This window comes from Amblyraja radiata, chromosome 14, assembly GCF_010909765.2.
Source record: "Amblyraja radiata isolate CabotCenter1 chromosome 14, sAmbRad1.1.pri, whole genome shotgun sequence".
Classification (NCBI taxonomy): Eukaryota; Metazoa; Chordata; class Chondrichthyes; order Rajiformes; family Rajidae; genus Amblyraja; species Amblyraja radiata.
In genome coordinates, this window is record NC_045969.1 from 56,715,401 (window position 1) to 56,738,735 (window position 23,335).

Sequence of the window (23,335 nt, forward strand, 5' to 3'; positions counted from 1 at the left end):
TTTTGAAGGGCCCCGACCTAAAACGTCGTCTATCCATTCCCTCCACAGATGCTGCCTGACCAGAGTTCTTCCAGCACTTTTGTGTTTTGCTCAATATTCCAGCATCTGCAATTTCTTTTATTTCCATACCTTGCTTCAGTTTTTTCTTGGATGTTATAGTTACTGAGCATTGAAATATCCATGTCATGTAATCCAAAATAAGTTTCTAGTTACAATAGAGAGTGAATGAATGCAATTGCTATCTCTTAGATTAATTGTAAATGCCTAGAAAGGCATAACAGCCTAGATTGATAGTGCCTTTCAATGCAGCTTATTCCAGAGTGCCTTATAGCTAATGTGATATGCTTGAATGTGTAGCCATTATCGTAGGGAGGAAATGCTTCAACCAACTGTTCCAAAAACAATGTGGTAGTAACTGGATGATCTAATTTAACTGATCTGATGTCATACACTATTTCATTTCCACGATCTTCTTTGAAATAGCATCATGAACATTTTTACTTCTGGAAAAAGATGATGGGGGCTTGATTTAACATTTAATCCAAACGACAGCACTGGAACAATGCAGCATTCTCTCAGAATTGTATCGGAATATCAGCTTTGAATTTTATGTGCAGATATTTAGAGTAGAATTTGTACTCAACAAGGTAATAGAGGCAGGAGTGCTAACTAATGAGTTACGACTGACAATCCATATGCTTTGGTAATTTTTATAAGCATTTTATATTCTGACTGTAGTGATTTAAATCCTAAATCCAAATGACATAATAACTCTGTTTTTCAGAAGCAATTTATATTGAAAATAAATATTTCTGGAAAACCAGTTATTTAAAATTATGTTTAAAATACCTGGTTGTAATTACTTTGTGTCAAATTGGATTTATAAGTGAATCATACGTTCAGCAGTTTTAGTGTTTGTTATGTATAGTTTTTCTCTACATCCTACTAAATAAACAAATAATTTTAAGCTGATATTGAACAACAAAGAAACATAAATACTTAGTTAAATGATGGAGATTAACATTCAGAGAAAGGTAACTTGACTCATCAGCGGAGATGACGAATCAATGTACACGGAGGAAGTAAAACAACTAGTGGACTGGTGCGGCAACAACAATCTAGCATTAAATGTCGACAATACAAAGGAGATGGTTGTCGACTTCAGGAGGGCGCAGCCAAAACACACACCCCTCAACATCAGTGGCACCACAGTGGAGAGAGTGGAGAGCATAAAGTTCCTCGGTGTGCAAATTACAGACAGTCTCACCTGGTCCAGGAACAACACTGGGATTGTCAAACGAGCCCATCAGCGACTGCACTTCCTGAGGAAACTCAAACAGGCCTCACTCCCCACCAACATCCTCAGGACTTTCTACAGGGGCACAGTGGAGTCTGTACTCACGTACTGCATAAACACGTGGTACTCCAACTGCAACTGCTCAGACAGGAAGGCTCTGCAGAGGGTAATGAGGGGAGCAGAGAGGATCATTGGCGTCTCCCTACCCTCGGTACAAGAACTGTTTCAGAGCCGCTGTCTGAAAAAAGCTCTGAGAATAGCTAAGGACAAACTGCACCCCCTCCACACACACCTGGATCTCCTGCCATCAGGCAAGAGATACCGTAGCATCAAAGCCCGGACTACAAGACTGCTAAACAGTTTCCTGCCACAGGCTGTGAGGCTGCTAAACAGTCACTCTGTACTCACAGTCACCTGATTCTGCGGCTTTGCACTGACATTTTAATAACTCTGGCACTGGTCACTCAAATCAGCTGCCCTGGACATTTTAATGACTGGTTTTACTGTATTTTAATGTTGCTGTTTTACCTGCTTTTAACTATTTATACTGTTTCATCAGGGACTGGATTGGTTTTATTGTTATTATGTGTGAAATGTTTTTAAGTTTCATGTGCGATGCTCCGGTATTCCCTGGGAAACGTCTTCTCATTTTGCACTGTACAACTGTTGCTTTGCAAGATGACAATAAAGGTTGATTGATTGATTGATTGATTGACTAACAAAGAGAATGGATAGGTTGCCTTAAAGATTGAAAATAGATTGTACAGGGTATCTATCTTGTATCTGATGAGTTTAAACAAGTAAGAGAGAATTTATTACATTATTGAACAAGCTCATTGCCTTATATTCATACAGCATGGAAACAGGCCCTTTGGACAACCAAGATGCCCATCTAAGCTTGTGCCTGCATCTTGCCCATATCCCTCTAAACTATTCCTATGTATAGGTATGTTACAATACTTACCTTCAGCGGCACTGCAATTCTGCCACTGGCCGTGTGCGCGATTTTGGCGCGTTTGGGGGGGGGGGGGGGGGCTGGGTTAAAACGGGGGGTTTTCTGACCTGGTCCTGGATTATATTTGTTGGAGTGCAAGATGTTGCTAAAGAATCGTTCCGACGGCCGTTCTGTGTGTTTAAAATAAAAATTCGCCCGACAAGTTAATCGCTGGAGTCATTTTAAAATCAGCTTCTGAAGCCGTCAACGCCGACAACAGGGCCGGATTTTATGTAGGGGACAGGTAAAAGAAAGTAGTTTATTCTTATTTGGGGACGACAGATGGCACAATGGGCTAAGTGTTCGGCTGGCAACCGGAAGGTAGCCGGTTCGAATCCCGCTTGGAGTGCATACTGTCGTTGTGTCCTTGGGCAAGACACTTCACCCACCTTTGCCTGTGTGTGAATGTGTGTGAGTGATTGGTGGTGGTCGGAGGGGCCGTAGGCGCAGATTGGCAGCCACGCTTCCGTCAGTCTGCCCCAGGGCAGCTGTGGCTACAGAAGTAGCTTACCACCACCGAGTGTGACTGAGGAGTGAATGAATAATGCGATGTAAAGCGCCTTGAGTATTAGAAAGGCGCTATATAAATCCCATCCATTATTATTATTATTATTATGTATAAAAGTGTTTCTTAAGATGCATTTAATTCACATTTTAAGTTGCGAAACGGTGATTTTTCCCCCCGAACGAACGGCAGTGTATTTGCTGCAGATATGGGGAATAAAATCACCTCAACGTTCCAAATGGTCCCGTTCCAGAAAATCCCACAGGCAAGTTGATTTAAAAGGCCATTAATTTACAAGTATTAAACATTAAATTCCTTCCATTTGGCCTATAAACCCATGACAATGAGATTTAAAAATTATCTTATATTCTGAATTCTTGTGTGAATGTTATTTGGACACTTAGGCTATTTAAAAATGTTAATCTATTCTTAAGAAATGGATAGATGTTTAGATCTAGTAATTGAATTTTGTAATTAGCTACAATTAGGTAACTAACTAATTATATGCTTTAATTTCAAGTCATCTAAGTAAGATTGTTTCATATTTGTTTCAGAATGCTTCAATCTATAATAACTGAAAATTTCTTTCAGTTCACTTAAATTTTAAGAATGTTATGGGCTTTTAAATGTCCTCGATCATAGCTTTTGTGTTAAGTCAATGAAATAGGGAACAAGATGCCTATTTCCGAGTATGAAAATGGCCATAACTGTTTTAATACTGAAGATATGAAAGTGAATTAGGTGTCAAATTAAACTTCTTTTTATGCTTTATCTGATGGGATAAATTAAAGACTTGATTTTATAATTCTCAAAATTTTGTAACATTGCTACTATGTATGTACTTGTCCAGTTGCTGTTATTTTGATAATTAAATGTTGTTATTTTACCTGCCTTGACCATATTTTACGGCAGTCTGCTCCAAATGTTACCCCTCAGGGTTCTTTTAAAACTTTCCCCTTACATCTATGCCCTCTATTTTTGATTTCCCTTCCCTTCCCTGGGAAAGAGACAATGTGCAACATGTACGACTGTAACTTAATGTCCCAAATCCTATACTCAATGCCCTGATGATCAGTTGTATTTATTGGAGGAGATATGAGAATTTTCACTGAGGTGTAGCCTTCAATACAACATAAATGCACAAAAACAGAATTAGATTCAAGGGCACGAAGTGCCTATTGAGCAGGTACCTGCACTGACTTTGGATGCTGAAAGTAATACACTTTGGGGCAGCGCTAGAGCTGCAGCCTCAAAGCCAGTGAGCCAGGTTCGATCCTGACCTCAGGTGCTGTCTGTGGGGAGTTTGTACATTATTCCTGTGACCACATGGGTTTCCTCCGAGTGCTTCAGTTTCCACACCCATCCCAATGACGTGTGGGTTTGTAGGTTAATTGGCTTCTGTAAATGACTCTTATTGTGTATGATGGGAAAAGTGGGATAACATGGAAATAGTGTATGGCTGATTGGCATGCCTAAGGGCCTGTATCGACACTGTATCTCTAAACTAAAATAGTGACCCTTACCTTCAGCATTAGGAATAATTTTACTCCTAGCTTCTAGTTTGTTAAATATCACTGTTTTTGGACCAGAGGTCACTGGAGTCAACAGGGAATACACCCACACGTGCATGTATGCACAGACGTTGGCACACACCTTCTGTGTGGGTGAGTGGCAATGAGACTTCCATGCAGGCAGCTGACTGTACTTTGCGAAACGGTGGCCTCCCTGGTCCACGGCGGTTCAGTTTTGACGTATCTGCGATGGAAAGGCGCTTTCCCGTGTTGCTGGGTTGAGAGGTAGGGCTCGTGCACACTCCATTGACGTGATCTAAAATAAGCACAACAATTGGTAGATTTTAGAATCAATCCAACAGTAATTATATAGAATTCCTTGATGTCTCTGCACTGGATTAGGCAATGTTGGTTCTCCCTCAGAAGTTGTTGATAAGCTGCACGGAATGTCCCAGCAACAAAATAAAAATAAAATCAAAGGCTGGAAATCAATGACATTTCAAGATTGGAAGGAAAGTTATTACAAATGTTTTCAAAACATGTTTAATTGCTAAATATTTATAAATGAAGAGGAAATAAGATGTCTGTTAATAATATTAAATACATGTACCATCTTGCACATTATGTTCACTCTGACAAACAAGGATAAGTAGAAGCCTAGAACAGGAATCAAAATTAATTTAAAGTTAAGCAAAAATCAAAGTGCTGGAAGAACTGGAGATATGTGCGTACTGAGGTGGTTGGTGGTGGGAGGGGGGGGGGGGGGGGGGGTGTTAGATGTGGTGGTGGGGGGATTATTTGAAGTATGGGAATTCAATGTTCATACCATTGGGTTGAAGGCTATCCAAGTGGAATAGGTTGTGCCGTTCTCCCAGTTTGGCATCAGGCCCTTTCGTGGGGGCCAATGCTGATGGAGGCCTGGTTGGGGACGTTGCAATGGGGATGAGGAAGGACACAGGCGGCAGGTTAGGCCAACGTGAACAATTCTTACTTTTCTTACATTCCCAGCTGCGGCTTCTAAAACTCTTTGGAATATTTCTCACAATTCATTGGGAGGGAAAGAAAAGCAAGGACGGTTTAATCTGGAGAAAGGATCCAGGCTAGTACTCAAGTACATACCACACTGGATTAATGCATGCTAGCTGTGGGTAGCATTCTTCCCTGACAGCATTCCAAGTCCCAACCAAGTTACTGCTGGAACCTGATTGGGACATGAAGTAAAATCTCTAACATCCAAATGATCCTGGTTCTAACAGGATAGCCGTTCACCCTACTCAAAGGGCTTTCACAGCTCCCCACTCCACCAATTCTATCAACTTAAGCTTCCCCAATTTTAAACTGCTTCTGGTGACCAGGCTTTCCACTGCCTCGGCCTTAATCTCTTGAATTTCCGCCCTAAATTCCTAAAATCATTTTCTTTCTCTTCCATTAAAATAAACTATTTGGAACATTTCTCACATCGATCCTTTACTCATCTGCCCTTCAGTAACTAATTTTTGGTCAATGACTTAATCATGAAACACCTTGGAAGTTTTTCTATGTTAAAGATACTACATAAAGTTGTTTTCTACTGATAGGTGCCTTTTTCGAGGATTTACTCAAAATTGAGAAGAACATCCAATTTCACCCTTTATACACAGTCATTGCAAGTAACAGCATTATTTTTGAGAATATGATTATGTAAAATGCAGCATTATTTCATCTGGCAGAGTGTAGTGTTCAAACATTGCCGTGGTCATTTGGTAAATTCTCAGTGATTTGGATCAGATATTCCTTTAATTACCTTCTTCACTCTAAGCAATATTTTGTTTCATTCTCATTATCCCTGGAAATTAGTGATATTTCTGATTTAGTGACAGAATAAAAGGATAAATCAATAAATTCTTACAAAATATTCCAAACTTGTTATGTGATTAGAATATAGAACTGTTATTTTTATGAAGAGAACTAAGCATTTTAAACACCACAACAGCTTGTACAATACATAACTCTAAAGTAAATGAGATGGCATGAAGATTCAATCATGAAATGTTTTAAGCCCATAAGTGTCCCTATAAATGAAGAATGGTGCCAATTACAATATGTTCAAAATTCAAATGAGGGAATATTTACACAACTATATACTATTATAACATTCAGCAGACATATATGGCACATGTGTTCCTGAAACTATGCCAAATATTTATGGCAAGATTTAAAATGAAAACTAATTGCTGACACATTTATAACATAATCATATTATTCAATGAAGACAATCTATAATTGTTTTGCATGTGTCTGATGAACCAATAGAACATACTTAAAACATCATTGGATGCACACTGGCAAGTTCCAGAAACTGTAAAATAAATCATGCCAAATAACAAATCTTACCTAAGAGTTCCAAACCTTCCTACAGAACCAGTATTTTGTTCTCACATAATTAAAATGTACAAAGTTAAATAGAGCACATTGTTTCAATAATTTCAAAAAAATAAGTACGTGCTAGGAAGTCATAAATTGTATTTTTCAAATGTTGATGTTAGCAAGATAAACTGCGCATCCTAGTCAAACTGTAAACGGACATGTACCTGTGAACTACATCTTTTTACCATATATGTGGAACAAGTATTCATTTAAGTTGCATACCTGCAGGGGCTTCGTGACAGGTACAACATGAGCCAGCAACCCTTCACCTCAGCAAGGTGCAGTACTGTGAGAGTACCGCAATGTTGAAGATGCTGGCTGAGATATATTTGGGCTTGGAGGTCATGTGAATACTACTAGCAGATGCCAAATGGGTAACTCACAACAACACATAATTTTGAGAGAAACTCTGCAGCTTCCAAGCTGATCTGACCAATTTGTGAGGACACTCTGAAAGGGCTGCAAGGGAGCTGGTGTTCACATGGTGGATACAGGAGCGTTCTATACATTTATTCATTCGTCTTTTTCAGTAACTTGCCGCAGTCCTTCAGGGGCCACTTGTAAAGCAGCTCAGCATCCAGCACCGCCTGACATTATGCATACGTGTCTGAACTTTGTTATTAGATGTCACAGCCAGTTTTGGAGCATTGTTTGTATATTTAAGCAGCTCATTCAAACCAAAAAGTTACTCACCCTGTGAAGGTCCACTTGACAACTGCTTCAGACGGTTCATGGTGGCATTACCAGCCAAGAAATGGGTACTTTGTAGCCTACTGAATTTTAGAGTCGGTTTGAATTCTACATCAAGTTTATGTTTGTTGCATGATTAAAACAGTTAACTATTTTGACAAATTCCTTATTTCATAATAATAAAAAATCTGTGCCTTGTAACATACCTTCAAATATTGTTCTAGTCTTCTCAAAAGTTTTCACTGAGTTCTTTGAAACAGCTGATTTCCCTTCAAAACAGGAACCTTTCACAGATCCTAGAGAGCAAGATGGTAACTGATTCCTGAAGGAAATTTATAACCTTTTGACTGAATTTACGTATTGTGACATTCACGTAGTACTGAAGATAAAATATTTCCTTAGTGTTATTTTGTTCATCAATATGTGATGCCTTAAACCATCCAATTTTACACAGATAGCCTTTTTCTTGAAGCTCCATTAGCATGACGACTGGAGCAGTTACCATGAACGATGCTCATTTTTGTTAACTATGACTGATTCTGCTTTGTTAATAGCCATTATAAGACGGTTTAAAGTGGACAGGGTATTTCAAACGCAATGCTTCTCTCCTGAGAGTTGGTAATGTTCTGCCAGCAACAGGTCACAGGGAGTTTGGGGAGCATGGTGCCACTTCCTTGCTACAGATAGACAACTGTAAATCTCTGTGCATTAAATTCATTAATTTAGGTAATAGAAAGTATTATTTACAAAACTTAAAGTTATTAGCTTGACCATATTTGCACATCGTTGTTATAGTTTTAGCAACCAGGTCACAGATAAATACATTTCTAAGTTCATGAAGCTTTAACTTTGCAAACAAAAAATAACAGTAAAGACAGTATTCTTGAAAATAGTTTGTTTCTTTAAAAAGGGCAGCCCAGTTTGTGGTGAAAGAAACAAGTGGAGTTGGACAGCATGAACTAACCCCTCTGCTTGATAGCCTATATTTTTAACCTAATTCCTATGCTGGATGTAGTAACTCCATGAAGCAATCAGTATAGGTAGCATTGCAGCATAATAAGATCATGACCGATGAACAGTGGAACTGAAATGCCTTCTTCCTTCCTGAAAATAAGGCGGATACGGGTGTTCACCTGTCAGTGACGTGCATGGAATGGCAGAGATCTGCTATGGCCTCTTGGAATGATCCAGTGGCAAGGATATTGACAGATGACCAGGACTTCAATAGAGGAAACAATCTGGCACAAGAGCAGGGCCTTGCTGGAAAACATCACATTGCTCCATCTTGACTATCTTTGAAAATCTCAGCCTATGAAGACATTCTTCTTTAGAGACAGGTTACAATGTTCCAAAACGCCAACCAGGAGCAGGCTATTCTTTGGGTGGACATATGTCTGAAACATCACCATATCTATTCCTTCAGTGATAGGCATGTCTTAAAGGTGACTTTAGGCAATACCGAAAGGGTTCCTGATCATCCGTCCCTTTAAATAACAAAACCATCTAAAAAACTGCATGATGTACTCGCAGCTGAAACTACGCGTGAACAGAGCAAGTGTTGCAACCAAAAAGCTCAAAACATCCCGTTGAAACAAAAACTACACTGCTGAAAGCAAGTCCATTGTGATGAAGCTGGAAGTGGATATCACATACATCGATGGTGTGATTCAACAATGCCAGAACCACAACTTTGCTCTCGATATCAGTAAAACTGAGGAGCTGATTGTGGACTTTAGAAGAGGAAGGCAGAAGATCTACAAACATGTCTTCATCAACAGATCAATGGTGGAGAGAGTCAACAACAGAGATGCTGCCTGTCCCGCTGAGTTACTCCAGCTTTTTGTGTCTATCTTCAAGTTACTGGGGGTGCATATCTCTGAAGATCTATCCTTGACCCAGCACATTGATGCAAGCATGAACAAAGCCCATATACCTCTACTTCCTTAGATGATTGAGGAGAGTTGGCATGTCGACAAATACTCTCTTGAACTTCTACAGGTGTACAGGAGACAGCACAATGACTGGTTGCATCACGGCTTAGTTCAGCAACTCGAATGTCCAGGAATGCAGGAGAAAACAAAAAAATGGTGAACACTGTCCCTCATGGCTACTGGCGTCCCCACCATTGAAGGGATTTATAGAAGATAGCATGCATTGATGACAGACTAAACTATGTAATACACGTTGGAATATCTTTCGGAGGTAGACACAAAATGCTGGAGTAACTCAGCGGGTGAGGCAGCATCTCAGAAGAGAAGGAATGGGCGACGTTTCGGGCCGAGACCCTTCTTCAGACTCAATATCTTTCTCTACACAATATCTTTCTCTACACAAACATACGAACAGTACTCAAAAGTGTCCTGACGAATTCTGCAATGGGTGGTATTTCCAATGAAAAGTGGTCAAATCCGTTTACAACATCTTAACCTGTCTTCATTCACTCTTTGCATATAAAAATCAGGTTAGGCATGTACCTTTATTTGAGAATCCCAGGTTCTTGTATGTGTGTCAACCACTATCTCAACATTTCAAATATATGTGGAAATACCTTGGTTCATGCATAACTTTTGAAACTATGTCATTAAGCCCCTTATATTTCTGTTAAAATGTATCACTTGACACTGAATGGTATTAAGGTTTATCCTCACTCGCTATTCTGAGAGCCTACGTCTCTTTGCAGTCTGTTTGTAATTTTCTACACTTCAGCAAATTCCAGAAATTTTACTCTTCACATCCATTAAAAAGCAGATTCATCGTTACTCTCTGAGGCAGATCACTGTCTACAACCTCCAAACTGTACCGCAATTCTGTTTCTTGTTCCTAAGCCAAATTTGCCTCTGAATAGCCATTGACGCTCTACTCCCCTGGTATTCAATTTTGCTAACTAATCTTTTATGTGAAATATTGTTAAATTCCAGAAAGATCTACCACATTCTCTTCATCAACCATGTTATTTTATCAAGGAATTTAATCAGTTATGTCAAACACTGTTTGCCTTTAACAAATCTCTGCTGGCTCTCCTGCATTAATGCAAACATCTCTTTGTGCTTAATCAATTTTTATCACATTACTTAACAAAAGCTACCCTGCAGAGGTTAAGCTGTCAGAAAACTGTAATTGCCAGATATGTCCTCAAAGGCTATTTGAACAAGGGTGTCACATTTTTGGGGCGAGTGATGATAGGAAATTGAAGTTAGCGTTTCAGCAATCCTCAAACTCACCTCAGCAGCCCTGCGTTTTTCCCATTTGCACGGTGACCTTGAATAAACATTAAACATAGCCGATCTTTAAAATACCCTAAAGCATACCCAGCCTTTTCAATTTTTTCCTTCTCTTATATCTCCACCAACTCTTATTTCTGAGATTTTGGCAGCTCTCTCCTCCCACCTAAAAATATATTCATGAAGTATTTAAACCTTGCCTTCTGTTTCCAAACTTGCATCGTTTTGTTGGTGAGATCACACTGGAATGTAGTGCAAGGTTTTGGTCTTCTGATCCAAATCAAACACACTTGCTAGGGTAGGAGTCCCAGACGAGTTTCACGGTTGGTGAAATGGCCACATGAGGAGAGTTTGAGGAGGCATTCTCTAAATTCTCCATTACCTAAGCTCTCTAATCGCAATGAAAATTCAAACTTCATATCAGACTCAAAAGGGTTAATGCAGGAAGGCGGCTTCTTCGGATTGAGTCTAGAATTATGGCACATAATAATGAGTAGGGCATCTAGGATTGAGATGTGGAGAAATTTCTTCACACAGCGGCTATGCAACTTCTGGAATATTCTACTTTGGAGAGCCTTCCAGCTTCAGTATTTGAGTTTATGTGAAATTGGGTAGATATGATTCTGGATATTAAAAGAATCAAGAATATAGGAATAGTGTAGAAAAATAACACGAGTAGAAAATCAGCCATGATCTTGATGATTGGCAGATTTTCAAGAGATTATAGTTATTGAAGGGCTAAATGTTCCAACTCCTGTTCTATTTATATTCTAATGTGGATGTTATGTGCACTCCAATGTTATTTCCTCCAAAATACCAAGAGCTCATTTTAATGTTCTTCATTTTTAGTTGTTGATAACGGATGTAAATATACAAAAAATATTCTTATGCTAGGTGGATTTAAGGAGGAAAAGTGTAAACTGAAGTCCAACAACCTTGTTTCACATTCCCATAATGGCGCCAGACAATCTATCGTGAAAATAGTTACATCACCTACTACCCGTCTTTTGGTTGTGGAATGAAAGATGTCCTCACTTGGGTGTTGTGGCGACTGTGATAAAATGATCTATGAAATGCATAGATGTGCATTCAAGTCTTCTCCTTCAAAGTTAGCCTGACTTCGATGGTGGGAAAGATGCTGGAGTCAATTATTAAAGAGGTAATAATGGGGCATTTGGATAGCAGTAAAAGGATCAGTCCAAGTCAACATGAATTGAATTGAATCCTTTATTGAATCCTTTATTTGTCATTCAGAACTTTCGGTCTGAACGAAATGCTGTTGCCTGCAGCCATACATGTAATAATAACAAAACACAATAAACACAAATTAACATCCACCACAGTGAGTTCACCAAACACCTCCTCACTGTGATGGAGGCAAAAGTCTTAGAGTTACTGTCTCTTCCCTCCTCTTCTCCCTCTGCGCCGAGGCGATACCCCACCGGGCGATGGCGGCCCGGGGGGTGGTCGAAGCTGCCCGCAGCTGTTGCAACGGGTGCTCCGGAAAACAGGCACCAGCCTGTGACCTGCGAGCTCCCGACATTGTCCTCCACCGGCCCGCGGCCGAGCCCAGGATCCAGGTCGCCGCCGCCTCAGCCGCCGTAGCACCGTCTCCGCTCCGCACCGGGCCGCCCACAAGGCAGCGTCTCAGCCCCGCACCGGGCTGCTCACACGGAAGCACCTTCCAGCCAGTAGCCGGTCCGCCCACACGGCAGCGTCTCAGCCCCGCACCGGGCTGCTCACACGGGAGCGCCTTCCAGCCGGTAGCCGTGCCGGCCGCACAGGAGTGTCTCAGCTCCGCACCGTCCGCCCTCACCGGAGCGCCGAGTCGTGCCGCTACCCGGACGTCGCCACAGCTCGAAGACGGCCAGCCTCGCGTTGGTGAGTCCTGGCTGGCTCTACCTCCGGACCCTCGAGGTCGGTCGCAGGTTGGAGGCCGCCAGCTCCGCCATTAGGCCTCAGCTCAGACGGGGGAAGAGAAGGGGGATACGACAAAAAGTCGCATTCCCCCGAAGGGAGAGACAGAAAGCTCTGTTTCACCCTCCCCCCACACACATAACACCACCTAATAACCACTAAATTACTAAACTAGACAAAAAAAAACGACATAAAAAGTAAAAACAGACAGACTGCAGGCGAGCCGCAGCTGTATCACAGCGCCGCCACTTCCTGGATTTATGAAAGGGAAATCATGCTTGACTAATCTTCTGGAATTTTTTGAGGATGTGACAAGTAAAATGGATGAAGGGGTGCCAGTGGATGTAGTGTATCTAGACTTTCAGAAAGCCTTTGATAAGGTCCCGCACGGGAGACTGGTGACTAAAATTAGAGCACATGGTATTGGGGGTAGGGTGTTGACATGGATAGAAAATTGGTTGGCAGACCGGAAGCAATGAATAGGAGTGAACGGGTCCTTTTCAGAATGGCAGGCAGTGGCGAGTGGAGTGCCGCAAGGCTCAGTGTTGGGGCCGCAACTGTTTACCATATATATTAATGATTTGGAAGAGGGAATTAGGAGCAACACTAGCAAGTTTGCGGATGACACAAAGCTGGGTGGCAGTGTGAACTGTGAAGAGGATGTTAGGAGGTTGCAGTGTGACCTGGACAGGTTGAGTGAGTGGGCAGATGCGTGGCAGATGCAGTATAATATAGATAAATGTGAGGTTATCCACTTTGGTGGCAAAAACAAGGGGACAGATTATTATCTCAATGGGGTTAGGTTAGGTAAGGGGGATGTGCAGCGAGACCTGGGCGTCCTTGTACACCGGTCATTGAAAGTTGGCGTGCAGGTACAGCAGGCAGTGAAGAAAGCTAATGGAATGTTGGCCTTCATAACAAGAGGATTTCAGTATAGGAGTAAAGAGGTTCTTCTGCAGTTGTATAGGGCTCTGGTGAGACCACGTCTGGAGTATTGTGTCCAGTTTTGGTCTCCGAATTTGAGGAAGGATATCCTTGTGATTGAGTCAGTGCAGCGTAGGTTCACGAGATTGATCCCTGGGATGGCGGGACTGTCATATGAGGAAAGATTGAAAAGACTATGCTTGTATTCACTGGAGTTTAGAAGGATGAGGGGGAATCTTATAGAGGGGTTGCACGTAAGAGCCGCTCAATCCATCTGGAGGACATCCGTCACTTCCGATATATGTTATTAATGCTAGAAACGCGTACTTTCCTACCTGTTAAAAACCGCCGAAATGTTGAATTTCTACGCTGAAAGAAATTGTGGAAGTCGGGGTAAGTGTGAGTGACATGTACCCAACTATAGAATTCCAAACGTGAAGCGAAATGAAGGTAAAGAGAAACGAGAGCTGAAGGGAAAACAGCAGCTAAAGTGCTTGGTAAACATTGGCCATGCAGATATCGAAATTGAAAATATTGGGAATTATCGCGTTTGGTCACTGCATTTCATCAACAGTAAGGCATTGTATGTGTTTTTTCTTGATTCCTTTGGTATCTAAAAAGTCTCAGAAGTGATCGATCTGGCTGTAAATTTTTCTTCAGATGCGTTTTCATTTTGTATGTAAAAACCCACTTGAGAACCATGGGCGATTTAAAAAAATTACAGCCAGATTTATCAGTTCTGAAACTTTTTAGATGCCAAAGAAATCAAGAAAAAACACAAATAATGCCTGTTGATGAAATGCAGTGAGCAAACGGCCAATGTTCGCTAAGCACTCTGTCTGTTGTTGTCCCTTCAGTTTTCGCTTCTATCTACCGTCATTTCTCCTCACCTTTGGAATTCTGAAGTAGGCTAAATGTCTCTCACGCTTATCCCGATTTCGATAATTATTTGCAGCGCAACAATTGACATTTTCGGCGGGTTTTAACGGACCCACTACGTTGGAAACAATGGTAAGTGCCTACCTGCAGTACATCGTGTGTAATCCATTTGGAGTAGCGTAGCAACAGTACGGGTCATGGGTCATGACCCGACTGCCGTGAAACCTCCCTATAGAAACATATAAAATTATAAAAGGACTGGACAAGCTAGATGCAGGGAAAATGTTCCCAATGTTGGGCGAGTCCAGAACCAGGGGCCACAGTCTTAGAATAAAGGGGAGGTCATTTAAGACTGAGGAGAGAAAAAACTTTTTCACCCAGAGAGTTGTGAATTTATGGAATTTCCTGCCACAGAGGGCAGTGGAAGCCAAATCACTGGATGGATTTAAGAGAGAGTTAGATAGAGCTCTAGGGGCTAGTGGAGTCAAGGGGTATGGGGAGAAGGCAGGCACGGGTTATTGATAGGGGACGATCAGCCATGATTACAATGAATGGCGGTGCTGGCGCGAAGGGCCGAATGGCCTCCTCCTGCATCTATTTTCTATGTTTCTAAAGTAATATGTGACGATAGATCCAATAGTAGCATTTAAGAGGCTTTTAGATAGGCACAGGGATAGACAATGGGTGCAGGGGTAAGCCATTCGGCCCTTCGAGCCAGCACCGCCATTCAATGTGATCATGGCTGATCATCCCCAATCAGTACCCCGTTCCTGCCTTCTCCCCATATCCCCTGACTACGCTATCTATAAGAGCCCTATCTAGCTCTCTCTTGAAAGTATCCAGAGAACCGGCCTCCACCGCCCTCTGAGGCAGAGAATTCCACAGACTCACAATGCTCTCTGTGAGAAAAATTGTTTCCTCGTCTCCGTTCTAAATGGCTTACCCCTTATTCTTAAACTGTGGCCCCTGTTTCTGAACTCCCCCAACATCGGTAACATGTTGTTCAAAAGGGAACTGCAGATGCTGGAATATCGAAGGTACACAAAATTGCTGGGGAAACTCAGCGGGTGCAGCAGCATCTATGGAGCGAAGGAAATAGGCGAGGTTTCGGGCCGAAACCCTTCTTCAGACTGATGGGGGGGGGGGGGGGGGAAAGAAAGAAGGAAAAGGGGAGGAGGAGGAGGAGCCTGAGGGCGGGCGGATGGGAGGGTGGGAGGAGACAGCTAGAGGGTTAAGGAAGGGGAGGAGACAGCAAGGGCTAGCCAAATTGGGAGAATTCAATGTTAATGCCATAAGGACGCAAGGTCCCCAGACGGAATATGAGGTGCTGTTCCTCCAATTTCCGCTGTTGCTCACTCTGGCAATGTAGGAGACCCAGGACAGAGAGGTCGGATTGGGAATGGGAGGGGGAGTTGAAGTGCTGAGCCACCGGGAGGTCAGGTATGTTATTGCGGACTGAGCGGAGGTGTTCGGCGAAACGATCGCCCAACCTACGCTTGGTCTCACCGATGTAAATCAGCTGACATCTAGAGCAGTGGATGCAGTAGATGAGGTTGGAGGAGATACAGGTGAACCTTTGTCGCACCTGGAACGACTGCTTGGGACCTTGAATGGAGTCGAGGGGGGAGGTGAAGGGACAGGTGTTGCATTTCTTGCGGTTGCAACGGAAAGTGCCCGGGGAGGGTGTGGTGCGGGAGGGAAGGGAAGAATTGACGAGGGAGTTGCGGAGGGAGCGGTCTTTGCGGAAGGCAGACATGGGGGGAGATGGGAAGATGTGGCGAGTGGTGGGGTCACGTTGGAGGTGGCGGAAATGGCGGAGGATTATGTGTTGTATTTGCCGGCTGGTGGGGTGAAAGGTGAGGACCAGAGGGACTCTGCCCTTGTTGCGTGTGCGGGGATGGGGAGAGAGAGCAGTGTTACGGGGTATGGATGAGACCCTGGTGTGAGCCTCATCTATGGTGGCGGAGGGGATTCCCGTTCCCTGAAGAACGAGGACATTTCCGATGCCCTGGTATGAAATGTCTCATCCTGGGAACAGATGCGGCGTAGGCGGAGGAATTGGGAGTAGGGGATGGAGTCTTTACATCCGGGGGCAGGGTGGGAAGACGTGTAGTCCAGATAGCCATGTGAGTCAGTGGGTTTGTAATGTATGTCGGTCAGGAGTCTGTCCCCTGCGATGGAGATGGTGAGGTCAAGGAATGGTAGGGAAGTGTCGGAAATTGTCCAGGTGTATTGGAGTGCCGGATGGAAGTTGGTGGTGAAGTGGATGAAGTCAGTCAGTTGTGTGTAGGTGCAGGAGGTGGCACCAAAGCAGTCGTCAATGTAACGGAGGTAGAGGTCGGGGATGGGGCCCTGGTACGTCTCGAACAAGGATTGAAAGAGGCAGGCGTAGCTGGGGCCCATGCGTGTGCCCATAGCTACGCCTTGTGTTTGGAGGAAATGGGAGGAGTCAAATGTAAAGTTGTTGAGGGTGAGGACCAACTCCGCTAAGCGGAGGAGAGTGTCAGTGGCTGGGTATAGGTTGCTTCTCTGGTCGAGGAAGAACCGGAGGGCTCCGAGGCCATCCTGGTGGGGGATGGAGGTGTAGAGTGACCGGACATCCATGGTGAAGATGAGGGGGTGAGGGCCCAGAGAGTGGAATGCGTGGAGGCGGCGGAGAGTGTCTGAGGTGTCTAGAACATAGGTGGGGAGGGATTTGACCAAGGGGGATAGGATGGAGTCAAGGTATGTGGAGATGAGTTCGGTGGGGCACGAACACGCAGAGACAATGGGTCTGCCGGGAGAGCCGGGTTTGTGGATTTTGGGGAGAAGGTAAAAACGGTAACATGTTTCCTGCCTCTAGTGTGTCCAAACCCTTAACAATCTTATATGTTTCAAAAAGACGCCCTCTCATCCTTCTAAACTCCAGAGTGTACAAGCCCTGCCGCTCCATTTTCTCAATCCTGCCATCCCGGGAATTAACCTTGTAAACTCCCTCAAAAGTAAGAATGTCCTTCTTCAAATTAGAGGACCAAAACTGCACACAATACTCCAGGTGTGATCTCACTAGGGCTCTGTACAACTGCAGAAGGATCTCTTTGCTCCTATACTCAACTCCTCTTGCCAACATGCCATTCACTTTCTTCACTGCCTGCTGTATGTGCATGCTTATTTCATAGACTGATGTACAAGGACCCCCAGATCCCGTTGTACTTCCCCTTTTCCCAATGGAATGGAGAGATATGGATCACATGCAGGCAGATGAGATTAGTTCAACTTGGCAGCATGTTCAACACGGACATTGTGGCTGAAGGTCCTGTTTTGTTTAGTTTAGTTTAGAGATACAGCACGGAAACAGGCCAATCGGCCCACCTGGTCCACGCCGACCAGCGATCCCCGCACATTAACACTATCCTACACCCACTAGGGATATTTTTTTACATTTACCAAGCCAATTAACCTACAAACCTGCACGTCTTTGCAGTGTGGGATGAAAATGAAGATATCGGAGTAAACCCACGCAGGTCACGGGGAGAACGTACAAACTCCGTACAGACAGTGCCCTTAGTCGGGATCGAACCCGAGTCTCTGGCGCTGCATTTGCTGTAAGGCAGCAACTCTACCGCTGCGCCACTGTGACCGTGGGGCCAAGGAAAGAGCGTTCACGTCGCGGCCCTGTTTCAACCAATCTTTCCACCACCACGCACAAGAAGCACAAGAAGCGCAAGACAGACACCATTGCATGCAGATGCCGAGAAGTGTGTTCAGCTCTGGCTGAACAACTTCTAATCTTGTGTGTGGACTCGATAAGAAGAAGAAGACTGTGACCGTTCCTGTGCTGTACTATTCTATGGTCCAAGGCAGAATTCTGACATCAACTCGCTATGTAGATTGGTGATTACTCTTCAGAACTCCTCCATTGGGTCCATAAATAAACAGTTATCTTCTAGTGACCTGTTATTTGAATTCTCTACTTCTCACCCACACTGACTTTGACCTCCATCATTGTTTCAACAAACTTAAGGAGCAATATTTTAGCTTCCACCATGACACAATGCAGCCTTTTTGACTGAGACCAATAACTTCAGATAATCACTATTTGCATTTTAGTACTATTTTTATTTCACTGGTAATGCTGGAGAAACTCAGTGGGTGAGGCAGCATCTATGGAGCGAAGGAAATAGGCAATGTTTTGGGTCGAAACCCTTCTTCAGACAGCTTAACATTGCAGAGTTTTGTTAGTCAACCTTCAACAAGGCACAGGATGCATAGGAGGAACAGTGTAGAGGCCGACCAAAAAGGTACTTAATTTATTTAATGAATTGCTCATGTGTCGTAGGAATAGATGCGTTTTCCAGTACCTCCTACCAATTAGCCAAGTGCTAGAAACAATCTCATTTATGCGATTTCTTACTGTGATGCCACTGAAATGAGTTTAGGAATGCAAGTTAAAAAACACAATCACACGTTATTCCACAGAACTTGATGTTTTCATTATGTGCCTCTTTGCATTTCTCATTTCTAGGACTGTTCTACTGGTAATTTCAGATAATTATTTGTCTTCCCTTTACACCTGCTTAATAATAAATTAATGAGCCAAATCCTAATTTTGTTTAATCCTTAGAATTAATGTATTTCAAGGCATATATATCAGAAGCTTATAATAAAATGGGATCAGAATTGTGAATATTATTAAACGCAGATGGGTCGGTTTTTATGACAACCTCTTGTTTGGAAGTATAGAGATAGCTGAAGTGGCTGCTCAGACACAGATGGTTACAAAACCTATCTATGATCCAGCTGAACAAATTATCCACACAGATAATTTCTGAAGAATAACTGAGCAACACCCACAATGCAGGCAATTCCATTAAGCAATATCTTATTTGCTTGCAGGAGAATATGTTTTTATTTCACCAGTGGAAATATTCTATTTTCCTCCCTATGTGAATGTTCAGTAAAAAAAATGTTTTGCACTTCAGAACAAATTTTAACGAAGGGAATTCATTATTTTTTTTACAGATTTTAAAAGTTTACCAGCTGTAAATTCTGGACTAGGAAGGCAAAATAAGCTACTCATATTTTATTAAAAGAAGCATATTTAAATTAACCAAAAATATAATATAAAAAACAAGAAGATATAAAAATAAAGTGGGAACAAAAGAAAACAGTTTGAGATGAGCAATCATCTGATCTAAAATAAGTTTGGTGTGGAATTCCAAGAGGACATATTCTGTCTATATTTAAAAATATACATGTTTATTTCTCTAAAAAGAATGTCGTTAAAAGTCCCACACAAGCATATTTTGGTTTGCTCATCCCCAACATCTGAAAAAATAAACTGTCAGCTTTCGCCTACCGTACCGAGATCAGTCTTAAGATCTGTCGGCAGACTTAACTTTCTTGGTCCTTTTACTGAAACAACAGAAAGAAAAAACAAAAAGCAATAATTAATACTAGAAAACAAAATTTTGAAGATCGCGTGCTTAAAAAAAAAAGTGTGGTGCGTTTGCAAAGTTGGAACAAAAGAAAAGCACAGGACAAGGTGAGATTTGGCATGTTCAACATATGTGTTGCAGAAGAGGACAAACTGGATTTTTCAAGTGTGAAAACATTGAGATTGGAAATATTCAGGTTATTTTTTCTTTCAGGAATCATTGGAAATGCCAGCATGTGAGACTGAATATTATGTGCTCCTCATCTTGTTTGGCATTATTAGCAGAGTACCATTGTTTCCCAATAAAGACACTTCACAGAGAGCAAAATGTTCCAGTTACTGCATCATAATGGAGTTGATGTCTGCACACGTGGAATGGAGGGAAAAGACAACACAGTACTACAGTGATAAAAAAACTGAATCTGAACAGAATTACTGCACATCGTGGAGCACATACTAAAGGCCATTGCTTGTATATGATTTATATTAATCTTCTGAATGAACACAGATAAAATAACAAAATTGCATCTTAAATTATAACATTTTAAACCAGTACAGACACTTACCATCTCCACACGTTGCGTCAACCGTATTGGGGATTTTTGTGAACAAATTGCACTAGCATTGAAAATTAATTTTTCAGCATGAGCTTTGTATTAATATGAAATCCTTGATCATTATACAAATATGATTAGATGATGTTACCATTTATTGCAAAGATACAGATTAAACTAAATATTGGTTCAACTAACTTTCTCTTCAGATGTCTGTGCACTTTGTGAAGGGGAGAGAACTCAATAAAAGATAATTCGCTGAAAGTCGCTGACATTCATATGATAGATGTTCAAGGTTCCTGTTCAAGGTTCTCGTGATAGGCAAAGATATTATACGTGGATCTCGGACTACAACAAAGTATGCAGATTGGCTTTACTCAGAACATTTGTAAACACTTCTTCCTTGGTGAAGTAATCCAAGGTCATGAAATTAGCTTATATTGTATACTGATAATATTCATCTCAACTTTTAGGCATTCTGTTTGGCTTCAGGTGTGGTCAAAATGCTTTTCTGATATTGGAATCAGCTCAAGGTAATGCAGATTATTTCCCATCTTGACAATTTGTTGAACTGATGAAACCTATCTTCCCTTACTCTTCTTGATGTCCTCCTGTTGTATTAGCTAATCTGCTGCTGAAACCTTTGCTCCTGCGCCCTATACTCTGAATACTTGTGCCTTGTACGCAAAACAAAGAATTTTACTGTATCAAGTACATGTGATAATAAAGTATCAATTAATCTACCTATCGAGCATTAGTGCCTTTGGCACCTGCATATTTGATTACTGCTTTGCCATCCTACCTTATTTACCCGCATAATCTTTACCTCAACCAAAACTGAGTTGTCCACATTCTGACCCCATCTGTATAATATCACCAATAAGCTCTCAATTCATTCAACACTGTCTTCTCGAGAATTCTACCTCCACTGCACATTAATATTTTGCCATCTACTGCCGAGAGACCATCAATGCCTCACCAAAAAAACAATTTTGTTTTTCAGCAACGTACGTTTCTTAATGTAAATTGAAAGCTGTGAGTGTTTTAAAGAAAGTCAAATTCTTGATAAGGACTGCAGAAGCCACTGGAAGATGAGAGAGGGTTGGCGTGTGGCGTGGCTGGTGAAAGGCCTGAGCATGATTGCAGCAGCCAGACACATGGGAGTCTAGGGGAAGTGTAGGGTCAATGAGCAATGAGTGCAAGATGCACTGGGAAGTGCTATGCAACTGCATTGGTCCGGCTAAAGTAACATCCTGAAAAGAGATAAAAGAACGAAGCTACTGGAGGCCGTGGCATTTAAATACATTTACAGAACATAGAACACTACAGCATGTCTGTACCGAACATGATTGCAGGTCAAACTAATTTCTAAACCAAACTAAAATACAGTGGAAGTGTCTGTCTGAAGTGCTTTTGAATCACTCTCATAACTCTTTAGGTAAAAATATTTTCCTTCAAATCCTCTCAAATCCTTCTAGCTTATTTCTATGTTCATTTATTACTAAACACCCTGCTAAAGGAAACAAATACCTATCTATTACCAGGCTTCTGAAAAACAAGCCTAGTCAGTCGTTTGTTGTAATTTAACTTCACCATTCATGGCGATATCCTTGTAAATAACCTGAGCACTCTCTGATGTTATTAGATCTTGTCCATTAGGTGTTGACTAAAGCTGCATGCATTACTCTACTGACGAATATTCCATGACTTTGCTGTTCATATAGTCTAATTTTGCCCAATAATGGAGAATATTTTAATTGACTTCATCTGTCTAACTTGCACTATTTAGGGGTCTGTGGATATCTCATTTGTAAGCTCCATTGCATTTGGCAGCACCTTTGTATTCCTTGTCCTTGTGTGCTCGCTCACCTGCACAATTCTGTGAAATAAGTTCCATGTGTTACTTGTCTGCAACCTCACAAATCACTAATAACTTAACATTGTTTTACGAGCTTTCTTCCTCACTATAAAATGGAAATTTTATCTTCAACACCAAAAGCATGTGGTCAATAAAATTTACAATACAGTTATTACATGAGCAATAGAGTTGTTGTAATCTGATGCATGTAGTTTGAACTTCACAACTTTTCATTTTTGTCCAGTTCAAACGTGATTTTTTGAATGTTTTTCGTAGTTTGTGGTAAAACCATGCATCGACCTTTCATCCCTGTAATGTGCAACTAAACAAAATCGGTAATAATAATGACAGGACAGTTCACATTTTACCTTCATTGCTTCTTTGATAGAATTTTCATTACCTTTCATACAACCAGGAACACGTTTTATTTTATCGCCACATTTCTGCCCATGCTTTTACTCTTCTGGCTTTTTCACCTGTTCACCATCATCACGCCTCTGATTAGTGCAACCCACAAACGAGTGGGATTGCTCATTGGTTTATATCAGCTTTTTGAAAGCCATGTATGCTATTCTTAAAGCAAAATGAATGAACATGTAAATGCTGGATGATTGACATTTATTACTGGCACAAAGCTTTACTGATAAAAAATAAATAAAAAGCACTCTTAAAGTAGGAAGAAATGTGTAACATATTTCAGGATGGTGTTGTTTAACATTACATACCACAGTTTCCAGTATGTATGGAAATAACTAACGTGAACATTGGTGACTCTTCACAAACTCCTTATTGCTTTATTGTTATCTCACATCTTATCCTATTTGTGTATTAGCTTTCCTCTGTCTTCTTCTCACAATTCACCTATCAACCATTCCATTGCTCCCAGTATGTTCCCGATTTTTCCTTCGCTCATACAGTACTTGGTGTGAACCTCTATTTCTCCTATTCCTTGCCAAGCTGATGTATTTCCAATTCATGGAAACATGGTCAACTAGGTCAAATGCGTATGGTTCCCCGTTATTGTTATTCCCTTACCTCTCACCAGCTATCCTCTCAGTCTAGTTCTCCAAGGTCTCCTTTCCACTAGAGTTGTTACTTTGGAAATTCCATACCCACCCCAGGCCAATTCATTAAGAATGATATAACTATTGGGGTATCTCAAC

General features: G+C 41.7%; 1 protein-coding gene across 3 annotated transcripts in view; it reads right to left on the reverse strand.

Annotated features, from left to right (window-relative positions):
* Window positions 1–23,335, reverse strand: part of stxbp5l (syntaxin binding protein 5 like) — a 221,755-nt gene that overhangs the window by 18,020 nt on the left and 180,400 nt on the right. For 2 of the 3 annotated variants that reach the window (XM_033033427.1, XM_033033426.1), the window contains exon 20: window positions 4,450–4,623. In XM_033033427.1, coding sequence (XP_032889318.1) covers window positions 4,450–4,623 — 174 coding nt within the window. Of the gene's footprint in view, window positions 1–4,449; window positions 4,624–7,609; window positions 7,700–19,687; window positions 19,739–23,335 lie in introns of all 3 variants that reach the window. The other variant, XM_033033425.1, reaches the window with a different exon arrangement.